Here is a 13,491-nt window from a genome sequence, read left to right as displayed (position 1 = left end):
TACATTTGATGCCAGAGAACTGCCAACAAATCAAGTTAAGAAATCTGTGTGTCCTTTTCCCTTACTTTATCCCTATCTGTAGAGTTCTTAATGGAGAACAGCATTGCTATGGACATGCACGGAAGAATCAAGCCTTCATCGAGCCATCAGTGAAATACTGAGACAGTCCTTTCTGAGCAGAAATAAAATTGACTGAAAGTAGATTTTAAGCCTTCAGGTTTTGAATCTGTGGAGCGAGCGCCTGACCAGCAAATCAAAATCAGATTTAGACAGCCTAGAGACGCTGTCAGTAAAACTTAATTTGCGACATAACCTTTGTGCTCTCGCTTCAGTGGGTGAGAAGAGGAGCTGAGGAACTCGTTTCAGGTGCCTATGGCCTGGGCTGCAATATTCACCTGGGATCCCAGGAGAAACCGTGCTGCTTTTTTCAGAGCACTGAAAGTCTGGCTTCCAAGTGGAAGGACGGAAGAGTTTTTTCAGGATTTTAAGATCAAACAGGAAAATTGGAACAAAATCACACTGTGGGAATGTGTGGTGGTAAGGTCAGCCTCCCTGCAGCCACCTTCATTTTGTATGTTCTCATTGCAGAATATTTAATGTCCGGGTGCTTTGGCTTTCGCCAGCGCTCAGTTCATTGGTGAAATTGGATCTTAAAACCACTTGAACATCACGTTACTCTGAAAACATCCAAAGATTATATCTTCCTGTGAAGACACTGTGCTGTCTTTAATTGTCTGTAATCATCGGATGTCCAGGAGGAGCACAACTGAGTATCTCATAGTTACCTCTCAGACTTGCCCTCTGGTACAGAGTAGCTTTCATAACTACCATATCAGGTGTTTCTGAAGAAGGCAGCAACATTTCACACTTAGAGCAAGTGAATGGACATGGCAGGGCTTAGTACTCCCAGGGTCTGCATGACATTAACATTAAATGTCACACATTAAATGTATGTGACATTTCCCCATTAAATGTGACAGGTTCTATATAAACAAAATCCCTGTGATATATAGCATTTAAAACTTGAGTACGGTGCCAGAACACATACAGCATAAAGTCAGCATGAATCATGATGAAATAAAATTTAACTTATGGAGATATAATGTTTTGGCACTATCAAAATGGAAAGTCAAATCAGAATATTTCTACTTTTCCGTCTAAAATTGTGTAATAACTGCTGGTGCTCCTGCAAATCATGTTGATGGCAGTCTTTATTGAGAGAAACCAGTTCTATACGTTCTTTTGATACAGTTGAAGAAAATAAAGATTTGTTTCTGTTCCCTAGTGGTGTGCATATTTGTATTCACTTGCTCTCCTTCTCTGAAGCTGTAAAATAGAAGATATCTATCCTCTTTCTTTCTGAAAGCCAGTGTTTATGTCAGTCAGAAGCTGCTGGAGCAGTCAGGCCTTCAAGCAGCAATGCCTGTGTTGCTCAGCAGCTGGAGAGCTTCTAGCAACTTCCCTGTTGCAGAACAACACACGAGAATGAGGAGATTGTGTGTTTAGTTTTCCTCGTCAGCTTCGGGTACCACTGAAATGACTGACGTTACCTTCTAGTCCCAGCAGGTTGTCTTAGCCAGAGCTCCGTGTGCTGCAGTGTATCAGTAACATTTCTTCTCACCATCACTGGTTGATGGTGGATGAAATGCCTTCCCTGCTGGGCTTCAAACCTTCTTCCAAACCTTCAAGTTGGGAGAAAGGATGCGAAATGGAATGACTGCTTCCTCACACAGTTGTTTTTGCCTTTAGGAGACCTGATGAAAAGATGTTGTTCAGCCCTCCTCATCCCTCTCCTTTCCAGCACATCAAGGCATTTTATTTCCCCGCTGTTCTCCAAAAAACAAAGGAGAGGAATATGCTTACCCAGGTACCGCTCCTGTTGAAACCCACATCAAATCTGTAACCCTAGCATTTCAGTAGGCAACATCATATGTATCCTGAGAGAGCACAGACAGATAGAAGTTCTCCTGAGGAAATGCATCAAGCTCGAGGTATGACATGACATATCTATAGGGAAGTAAACTGGTATTTGGTACATGATCTCAGGAAAATTTCATCTGTTCTGGCAAAAACAACTTTTTGCTAGGTAAGACACAGTCAGGAGGACTCAGCTGCAGGAGTTAGGCAGCTCTCCCTGCAAATTGGCATAATGGCATTCACATCATGTTTACTCATGATGGCATTCTTTTCATACCCCATCAGATAATAACTGTTCCATTGTTTTATGTGCTCAATAGTCTGTACGGAAAACAGAGGGGGGCTTGTTTTTTCTCACTGCAGCTACAAATAGGACTTAGATGCATGAGGAAGGATATACTCCACTTTTTTTTTTTCTTTTTTTCTCTCAGGCACCAAAATCAGTGAGATAGAGCAGTGCAGGCATATCTAATGGGTGTCCTGAACTCAACTTTTGTTTTGGGTGCTTAGTGTCTAGTAAAAATAAAAGCAAATACAAAAAACAAAGAAGAGTAGATACATAAATTTACCCATGTGTGGGTTGGAAGAAGTAAAGTGTTCAGAGCTCCTAGAAACAGGGTATTGCAAACACAAAAGCATTGGAAGGGGAATTCTTAATGTATTCTTTCCTGGGAGCTCTTGTCTCTGTGTCTCAGGTTTATGTCATTTGTAAGGTGGCTTTTCAGTAAGCGAATATAATGTAACAGTAATATCCTGAGTTCCCCTAAAAAATTATTAAAAAAAAAATGAAAAGGGCTTAGTCATTTGCAGTGGCAAGCGTCAGGACAGCTTGCTGCCTTGTAATACTTAAGGGAAGAGATTGCCCAGACAATTACAGGATTATTTTTTTTTCTGCTGGAACAAGATGTGTTGAAGCTCGTAGAGCCCATATAGTTCATGAACTTGGGTGTGATGTGCTGAGATAGCTTTGTGTTCTTTTGGCTTCTGTGTTTTTTTCTGTGTTCTGTATTATGTTTCTATAGATCGATTTCTAAAAGCTAATGATTTTGAAGACTTGAAAAGAAAACCATGCAGTTAACCTGTGTGATTCAGCTTAAATGTTGAGAGAGTTTCTCTCTGGGCCCAAGTATTCCCTGCTGTAATGACTGCCTGGTGATTTGCATGTTTTTCAGCTGCTTCTGTCATGATGCAGAGGTCAGCAGGACCAGCACGTGTATTGTGAAGGCAACCACAAAAAAAAGTAGCTCTTCCTGACCCTTAACCGTCTGCAAATTAGACTGTGCACCACTTACTGTTTTCAGAGAGACTTAAGAAATACTAGAGATACTAGAGATAATTTTTGATACTAGACATTTTTGATAGAGATCTTGATACTAGAGATAATTATTGCTTTTTCAAATCGTGGCCTGTATCACGCTCTGCACTACGCATACTCTGACATTTTTGTGCCACGTTTTTCTCCAAAAAAGTATGTTATCTGAATTACCCACTGCTTGATCAAAACATCTTTTCTTCTCTGTACTAGTATCCAGGAAGCCTAAAAACTCCCTGAACAGAACTAAACACACAGTGAGGAATTACAGGTCTTGGGGTTAAGTGCCTCTGGTGAGAACTGTATTACTGATAGTTAACTTGCACAGATATCCCTGGATGTCTCTTTTTCAAGCTGTCATCAACATGAACCTTTTGAAATTATCTTTCAGCGACTGCTAAGAAGTTCCTGCTTTTGAATAATGATGATCTACTCTGTCTTCATTGTAAAACATAGGCTTCTGTGATACACATTTGGTCTAGTCAAATTGTCTTCTTGTTTCCAGTGAGTCTAATGCTGGAGTTAAATCTTAGCAGCAAGTCCTATAACCATAGAATCCTTTGAGTTGGAAGGGGCTTTTCAAGGTCATCTGGTCGCACTCCCCTGCACTGAACAGGGACACCCACACCTCCATCATGTGCTCTGAGCCTGGTCCAGCCTGACCTTGTGTGTCTCCAGGGATGGAGCACTCTGAGCAACATGTGCCATTGCTTCACTACTCTTACTGTGAATCTTTTTTTCTTGTATCCAATCTTAATCTCCCCTTTAGTTTGAAATTATTTCCCATTGTACTATCAGCCCCTGCTCAATAATCTGTCCCCTTCCATCTCACAGCCCCTCTAGATACCGACAGGCCGCTCTCAGCTCTGCCCACAGCCTTCCCTTCTCCATGCTGCACACCCCAGCTCTCAGCCTGTCCTCGCAGGGAGGTGTTCCATCCCTCAGATCATTTCTGTGGCCCTCCTCTGGATGCTCCAACAGCTCCGTGTCTCTCCTGTGCTGAGCACTCCCCATCTGGACGCAGCGCTCCAGCTGAGGTCTCACAGCACAGAGCAGAAGGGCAGATCCCCTCCTCGCCCTGCTGGCTGTGCTGCTTTGGATGCTCCCAGGATCCGGTTGGCTTTCTGGGCTGTGAGGGCACAGTGCTGGCTCATGTCCAGCTGCCATCCACCAGCACCCCAGGTTCTTTTCAGCAGAGCTGTGCTCCATCCTTCCATCCCCCAGCCTGTCCTGACAGCAGGGGTTGCCATGACCCAGGTGCCAGACCTTGTTGAACCTGATGAGGTTCTCCTGGGCTCACTGCTCAGCCTGTCTGAGTCTCTCTGGCTGGCATCCTGTCTCTCAGGTCTGTCAGTCACACCACATGGCTTGGTGTGATCTGCAAACTTCCAGTTTAGAGGGAAGAAAGTATGGGGGACCATGTTAAAAGCCTTACTGAAGCCTAGGTAGATGACATCAGTGGCTCTTCCCTTGGCCACTGATACGCTATCATAGAAGGCCACTAGGTTGGTCAGGCAGACTCTGCCCTTGGTGAAGCCATACTGATTGTCCTGTATCACCTCCCTTTCTTCCATATGCCTTAGCATTGCTTCCAGGAGGATCTGTTCCATGATCTTTCCTGGCACAGAGTTCAGGCTGATCAGTTGGGAGAGCAAGGAATAATTCATATGTTTTTAGGAAAGAGGCTGCACCTGTGTCATCAGAAAGAGCAGTAAGTTACTTATTTGTCTTTAAAAAGATCAGCAAACCGTGACCTCGTTGGTTTGGGTGGAACAAGCTCAGGTACCAGTAAAATTGGTTGGTGATTGTTATGTGAAGTTTAAACTGGAATAAATGTATACAATTCTTGTGAAAAGAGAGGAAAGCAATCAACTGCTCAATTGAATCTGAAAGCTGATAACACATTCTTACAGGAGCTGGTAGCAAATTAATTGCTTGGGACATGAAGATGGATAACAGTGATTGGTGGTAGTGTTGCTGTGGTTCATTTTAATCAGAATGAGCAAAGATGGATACAGGGACTGGCTTACACAGTTCTGCAGTCAGTATTTCACCGAGCTAATGAAAAAGTCATTAAAACAGACAGTGTGTTTAGGTGTGTTGGGAGAGTTCTAAGTCTGAGAGGCACTGTTTCCTGAGCACGGCTTTCATTACAACACTTCCCAGCTTTGTGATTTTCTATTACATTGTAAGTCTTAAAACTTTAATATTATTAAAAAAAAAAAAAGGAAAAAAATGGAATCTGCAAGAAAACAAATATACATGTATTGTAAATCCTCTTTTAAAAATATGCAATTCATTTTTTGGAGTGTTTTTTAATCTAATAGCTGTAAAATATTGAGCCACTTTGCCTCCTTGCTCTTTATAAGAGCGGGCAGATTTCTTTCATACTAGAGATGAAATTGTTTCACTCGTCTTTTTACAGATCACCCTAACTGATAGGAACAGCAAATGTCAGAGAAAAATAGTTTTGTCAAAGTCACAAAGCTTTCCTCTAATTTGAATTCAACCTTAGGGCTGATGATTGGGTTAAATCCAAAACAAGATTAAAAGCAATTAGGAATTGCCACTTCAATTTCAAGTGTTTCCTTTCTTTTTCCCTCTTGTATTTGCTTCAAAGTGAAGCAAAACTCACCATTTTGCTTGATTTGGGGACCTGTTAAGCTACATTTGCTTTGCCTGTGTTTTTCTATTGTATTCTGATCTGAGTCCAGTTTGTATTTCAGAGCCAGCTCCTGGTGGCCTGGGAATTACAAATGCCTTGGCACTGGAACAAAAGAAAACTACTTTGTGAACTCTCGGAAACGTAAACTCTTTTTCCTATTTCCAGTCCAGAAAGCAGACCCAGCTTATAAGCAGTTCCTTCAAATAGGGAGTTACAAAATGTAGTTTATGTGAAAATATAAACAGATTCATTTCTTCTTTGTACCGCACAGTGATTCTTTCTCTTCTTTTCCCTTTCCCATTCCTCACACGAGCACTAAAATAGGAATGGAAACCACTGGAAACCAAGTGCTGTGAAGAATGAATGGCTCACATATCTTTCAGAAAGGACTAATTATATGAAACAACCACTTCAAAATTCATTGGCTTATTTCCCTTACGTTTGGGAAGTGCCCTGTCTGCATCTCTCAGGTTCTTTTCGGTAGCACGCAGTCACTGATGTTCTCTATTTTGAGTTGCATATAACTCTCAGTCTCTCTTGACATTGTAATTCCTACCACAAGGTCTTTGGTATCTTCCCCATCCACCTAGAAGATCCTTTTTGGCCTTTCATTTGCTGGTTCTGACAGCAGAACTGAGTTTCCTGGTCTTGCTGGTTGTTTCTTGCATGTTCCAGCTTCCTTATTCCTCTTCTGCTGGCCTGCAAACTGCTGGGAGCACTCACCTGCACCGAGTTCCATGTCTGTGTTCTGAAAACAAGAATGGATTCTCCTTTCTGTAATTCCAGTAACGGGCCATCATTTGTTTAGCTTTTAAAGAAGAAAAGAAAGAAATGGAGGATTCATGTCAGTCAGTCTGCATACCTTTATTAGAAGAAAAAAAAAATATGCAGGGAAAAGAAGACCAGAAACAACTTAAATGAAACTGAGTTAAGAAGATCCAGGTAGACACAGAGGTCATGAAAACAACTGGAAAGAAAGAGCTGGATCCATCTCAGCACAGCAAGTCCATGGGCTTTCTGAAGGACTTCTGTAGGTGAATTTCCATCACCTGAGTGACCTGCATGGGGGCCTGCACCATAATTTTCCTCACTGTTTAGCTAAGTGGTAGGAGCAAAATGTTGTAATCACCGATGATTGCTCTGCATTGCTGACCCTTCTTGAGTTCTTACTTGTCTGCTCCAGAGTTCCTTCGTGTCCGAGGTCCCATGAGGGAGAAGAGACAGCATGTTCTCATTTGTCAGTGAAACCGAAACTGTATTCCTTCAAATTGTAGTTGAAATTGCAAGTTTCTGTCTGTGTAGGAAAATGAAGTTGGTCATCTACTAATTTCAATGTAAAATGAACAAGATCAATTCCATAGGTCTCTTCTGGTTGAAGAATAGGCAGTGTATCATTTTAGGAAGCTCTGTCTCATAGTGTCTAAGCTGATAGAAATCTCCAAGAAGAGGTGAGCACAGACCATTACCTGCTTAGAGGACTGCATGGTGAAATCTATACCATCCTGGGGAACAGCCTGCTTAGCAGAGGGAGGAATGGCTGATATCCTTTATAAACATTAGCTTCAAGGCTTCTGCTTCAGAACTGAGAAAAGCAGCAAGGTTGATCAGACTGCTATTTTATTTTGCACAGGGCTGAAATGCAACTGTTACCCTCAGCTGGCTAGATTAAAGGCTTTTGCTTCATTCTCTGGAATTCTTGCAATTGCAAAAGTTGCTCTTTTTTCAATTAGCAGCACTATTACTAACATGAGCAGCTGGTGGAAGAGCATTCAGAAAGCTTTCACATAAAGCTTTCAAGGCTCTTACTGTTGGCTTAGTTAGGGCTTTCTTCATCATGAACATGAACAGATTTATTGTCTTTGTCAAGGAGCGTGAACAAAAGTGATAGTGCTCACCAGGCACTTAGTTTTCTCAATTCTATTCAATTTTAATTGTAACTAGTGAAAAGAATACTACATTTCTAGGTCGTTGTTCCAGGAAGTGTTTTAAATAGAAGTACCCTCCAGCGCTGTTCAAAATGCAATCTAAATAATGCAAGATTGTTAGCAGAAAATACAACATTATTAAATAACACCAAGTAATGGTCAGCTATTCAAAGTCATTATTCTTGATTAGCCTGGATCGTTATTATTGAGAATGTGGCCAAATTTGCCATCAGTAGTACTCACAGTTTTTCAGGTAAGTCGAACAATCATTTCAGATTAATTACTGTTGATTATACTCAGTCATACTCATACTTTGCGGATTTTAGGGCTGAAACTTTCTAAATATGTTTTGTTTTCTCCTTAAAAAAAAGGCAGCCCTTTCCCAAAGCACGTACTTTGGGGAAGAGCTGACTTATGTTCCCTAAAGCATGTACTTATGAAAAACTCAGCTCAAATTATGTGTCTATTTTAGTCCAGATAACTTTTTTTCCTCAAGTCAAATAGTGTAATTCATGTAGTTTGTGAGGATGAGACTTTTCCATACTCTCTCAACTGAACCGGAGCACAGCACTGGACAAAGAGAACCCTTCCTGTCTAAGACAAGGAACAGAAAAAAGACCTGCTGGTTTTATTGCGTGAGTGTTCGTGTCATGTATTGAAGAGGATGGAATGGGAAGGAAGAATGTGTTGCAAATTCAGTATTTCCTGCAGTGTGTTTCCATGTCGATGGCGTTTGTTGTCCATGCGGGCAGTGAGGAGTCAGAAGAGCTGATGAAGGGCTGATCCGAAATTTGGAAGGTGACTTTATCGCTGTGACTTGTCCTGCACTCCAGGTGTCTCTTTGCACTTCAGTTTCCCTCTTAGAAGTGAGAGGAGCAGCCGTGCCCAGTAGAGCAGAAGGCCCTGAGGGGAGGCCTGCTGTCAGACACTGGGCTCGGGGCATTCAGCCCAGCTCTAACAGTGCTGAAAGGTGGGGGGTTGAGAAGATTGCCTGTTGGTCTGCCATGCAGATGCTGTCTTCTGCACGTAGCTGCTCATGGCATGCCTTTGACAAGATGCCATTTGCCCAGTGTTAGTCAGCACTTTTTAGTGGGAAACGTAGAGCTGTAATGAAGAGCCCATAATAGACCTTTCTATTTTCTTCCCACAACAGGCTCACTTGACAGGGTGACGTGTTGTTCAAACACCTGAGAAAAGATCTGTTTTGGAGCGTAGCGTATCTTTTTTTAGTTTGTTTTATTCAAAAACATTGTCAGGAGTCTCACTGGAGGGACGAGGCATCTAGCACCATTAGTGTCAAGGCCTGACTGACAGATCCCCTTCCAGGTGCATGGGGCAATTTTAGTCTGCTGTGCCATTGCCTCAGCTGAAGTTTGCAGCTGAGCTGTGATGGAAGAAGTGACAGCAGAGCTGTAATATCTTCTGCAAGAGCTCTCCTCAGCTCCCTTTGATGGGAGTAACCACCCAGCATGTCAGACTTACTCCAGGCTTTTTGGTTATGGTGTAGTCAATTAAAGTGACAAAATGATGTATGATGGGAGGAAGAGCCTCATTATATTGTCGCTTGTACTTTGTAGTTGGCTTTTGAAGGACTCTGTTTGCCATCGCACCTAATGAAGGCCAGAAACTGACAGTGTGGCTTCTAACAATCCTGTGCAAAGTGCAAATTCTTTACAATAACACCATGAGAAACGTCTTTTCTACTGTGCATCTGATAACTCTGTTAAAGATGCGAGTCTGAAGGAATTTAATTTCATCCTGTTTCCATTATTGTGAGGCACAGGAGCTGGTTGGTTGCATTTACTCTGACCTGATATTAAGAAAAACTGAGCTCAGAGAACTCACAAGCCACTTGTGTAGATTGAACCCCTAAGGATCTTTTGTGAGGGAGCGGGCAGTGGTTTCAGTTGTTAAGGGATTGCATTTTTCAATATTTAAAGGCCAGAATGTGCCTGTGAAAGCATCCAATCTGACTGTTCCATGCCTGTGCTGGGTGTCTGTGCTTGGTGTGGCTGCAGGGCTCAGTGAGGAGAGGCCAGGATTGCCCTTCTGTATTTCAGTCCATGAGCTTTTTCTCCTCTCTGTCCACTTGAAGGTGAATGAGAGAGTAGCTGGTTGGGGGTTGGCAGCAAGCAGAGTTCAGCCCGCCATGGTACTACACACTGTGGGATTTTACACAGTAGCTCCTTCAGAGGGAGGAATTCTCTATGATGTGGTTTAACATCCAGAACCAGCTGCCTAACCCTTCTCAAATGTAAAGTGTTACATGCTAGAGTGAAATCTGAAGGTGAGAAAGGAGGTGTGCTTGTGGGCATGTGTAGGGAATGAGAACAATGAGAGCATTCTGACCAAGGTTTGAGGCGGCAACAGTTTCCTGTGTTCACAGGCTTGGAAGGTGAAAGAGCTGCTGTGCTGGCGTAAATCACTTGTCAGCAAAATTTCTACAAGGTTCTTCGTAGCAAGCCAGAAATGAACCTCCGTGTCTTCTGGTAATTCCTTTGTGCTGAAAATGCACAGTATGACAGTCACTGAAGTGTTTGTGAAGCGTTTGTGAAGATCAGTGCTTAACGAGGAAACTGTGATGAAATACAGTAAAAAGTAAAAAAAAAAAAAAAGAAAAGGAAGGAGTGAAGTAAATGACAACATCTTTCTGTCCCTGCAGAAACTCAACGTATTGCATGAAGGTGTCCATGTCCTTGACGGTAGCTGAGAATGAGTCTGGGCTTTGCTACAACAGCAAGATCAGATATCTGGAAAAATCAGAAGTTACCAAGAGGAAGACAATCTCCTGTCCTGATATCGAGGATTACAAAACAGACAGTAAAGAACCAGATGTTGTATGGTACAAGGTAACTACTGCTGTGTCACTGGTATTGTAATGAAATTGTACCTAATGTCCACTGTTTCTAGTTTGAGGCTTAGAGTTGGCCTTTTTTGAACCTTCAGTGTTTTCTCACCGGGTCTGGAGGATGCTCTCCCACTGTTACAGGAGCGATACCGAACTGCAGGCAAATTACCCAGCATAGCCATTGACCCACAAAAAGCAACATTAGTGAGAGTGTTCTATTCTGAAGGTTATATGGTTTCTGTAACAGCAGAATAATATTCCCAAACCTGTGCCTCTTTACCAGTTTCCACCCTGATGGGTTGTCTCCATAGCTGATGCCACCCAATTAATTATTAGGAAGTCTGTAGGGTACTTTCATCAGGGCCTGTTAAGTTTTACCAAAGTCTGCTGGGTAATTCCACAGAGATAGTTATACTTTTGCTGAGGGTCATTGAGTAATTTTACAGAAGTTGGTTAATTTTAACTGAGATTTACTAGGAACTTCTACTGCTCAGCAGGTAACTGTTCTGGCTGTGCCTTCTCCAGGGCCTTTCAAGAACTGAAGAACTTTCAGCAGCAGATCATACATACATGATGTGTTACCGTAGCTTTGCAGAGAACAGGAGAATGACTAAAATGCAGGTTGCCATGCAGACGTCAGATACCAAGTCCTTACTGAGGTCGTGGCAAATTTTACTCATTGTCTGGATATGGACCAGGATTTGGTATTTGAAAAGCCCTCGGGTGTTACAGAACCACAGAATCACCACTGTTGGAAAAGACCTTCAAGATCATCCAGTCCAGCCATCCACCTGTCACCGTTATTTCCTCTGAACCGTGGGACTGAACCACGTCCCTTACTTAATACATCAAAACTAAAGGGTCTGAGGAACTGCAGGAAACAAAGGGGAGGAATAAAGAGATGGGAGTCAGGGAGAACAAGAAATAGCACTTGGACAGGGGGAAGAGTTTGGTGAGATTGGTGGAAAAGAATTTGGATTGCAGTGATAAAGGGGTGATTAGTTTTGGACGAACTTGGCTCAGGTATTGGAGTCAGAAATACAGAAAGCAGTTAAATCCTAAATTTTGAGTGCTTGATTTGGCAACCTTAACAGCGTTCTTTGAAGGCTGTTTTTTTTAATATGAAGTGTTATGTGCGGAGCTGCAGATTTTTTTTCTTCCTTTGTGGGATGGAGCAGAAAAGAGCAATTTTTGAAGTTGTCATCTATTTCTGTTTTGTACAGAAATCTCACATGTTCAAGCTTATAGTAACAAAACATGCCATAACCCACTGTTAGTATAAACAAAATTTTTCTTTCAGCCACTGGAGCTATTTCTTTCAGCATATGGGTGGATATCTTCAGTGCTGTTCATGCATAAAATATTTGTGCTCAGTTGAATCTGAAATCTTGATAGAAAGAAGGTACCAAAGAGAAGCTGCTTCTTGTGCCATCCGAGAACAGGAGAGGAAGGGTGTTTGGTCCATATAGCCACACGTGTTGTCTGGGTTGCTCAGACAGGTTTTGTGACACCAGGCTGGACTATGATGGCTGACTGACAAGTCATCACCATGGTGAAATTGATGTGAATTGATATGGTTGGCTGCTAAGAGGCAATTGAGGTCAACAGCCTTTAGTCTGGCTTGATAATGTAAAGAGACATTAATGGAATAACCTGCTACATGCAACTCCTTATTCATAATTAACAATAAGGTGCTATCACTTCAGTTCTTGGATAATGCTTATATTATCTGGACCTGGGTCAGGAAGCTCAGTAATGTAAAATGTCAGTATTAATGTCATGTAGAAAGTTAATGTCAGGTTATTGCTTGAGACACATTTCTGAAACAGCGTTTTGAAAAAACATTCTGGGTGGTGCTATTAGTAGGAGTCTGCCTGTTCTAGACTTTCTGGACACAAGAGTAGTTTCTAGAAAATCCGTAATTATTTAGATTTCAAAACAGTCTGAGCAGTACTTGGGTAACCCCTAAAAACAGTGATCTGGAACTGAAGATCATACCATGCAATGTGTGTCCGTTCTCCCCAAAGTAGTGTCATGTGATATTCCAGTATAAAGCATCACCCTCATTTTCTGAAGAAGGCACCTGTCTTACACATCTTACAGTGGGTCTTTAGCTCATCACCCTCTAACTTTGTGATTGAATTTAACGTGTAGGTGAAGGTATCATTGGCCATCTTCCCATGTAAATCTGCTGCAGAGGAGTTGGGAGGGAATTGCTTTCCGTGATGCTGAACTATTTAGAGAAGATTTTCCAGGGGAGAGTGTAAATTGTCCAAAATAGAATTGAATGGAAGCATATATGAGGAAGTTCTGAAGTTTCCTCCTTTATAGTTGCCTGAAAATTGAATTCCATGTGTGTGTTTCTCTCCTTGTGGAGGGCAGCCATCAGTCCCTGGTAGTTGGGGAATTTGGATTGTGACTGGTGAACTGCTGTCAGCAAAGACGGTAATGTTACAGCTCATGGTGTGCAGGGCTCTCCTGCTTTCCAGAAGCCTCCTCTGTATGGAGAGATTAATGAATCTGAGCCAATAATTGCATCAATTTAGAGGGAGTTAACTGTAATTTAAATACGCTCTTAAAATAATTATGCTTGAATAGATTTCCACATACACACCCAATGAGGAACGATAAAACATTTGCTACCAGGGCTTGTTTTAACAGTAGTTTGAACTTCACTTCTGGCTGTGAAATATTTCTTTGGAGAGATTTCCACAATTAGTGCCACTGATACACACACTGCTCCGTTAGACTCGTTAGAACTGTTTTGACAAGCAGTATAAGGATGTTTTTAAACAGATGTGTGCATGAAGGCATGATTGAATGA

The 13,491-nt window shown here is 42.0% G+C and overlaps 1 protein-coding gene across 1 annotated transcript in view; it reads left to right on the top strand.

The window, feature by feature from the left end:
- Positions 1–13,491, top strand: part of IL1RAPL2 (interleukin 1 receptor accessory protein like 2) — a 416,536-nt gene that overhangs the window by 249,062 nt on the left and 153,983 nt on the right. Inside the window, exon 14 of the mRNA XM_090150314.1 lies at positions 10,482–10,668. Within this exon, the coding sequence (XP_090006440.1) occupies positions 10,482–10,668 (187 nt within the window). The remainder of the gene's footprint in view (positions 1–10,481; positions 10,669–13,491) is intronic.

This window comes from Phasianus colchicus, chromosome 14, assembly GCF_987193195.1.
Source record: "Phasianus colchicus chromosome 14, bPhaCol1.hap1.1, whole genome shotgun sequence".
Classification (NCBI taxonomy): Eukaryota; Metazoa; Chordata; class Aves; order Galliformes; family Phasianidae; genus Phasianus; species Phasianus colchicus.
Note: the sequence above shows the minus strand (reverse complement) of the source record. Positions and strands in the feature narration are given on the sequence as shown.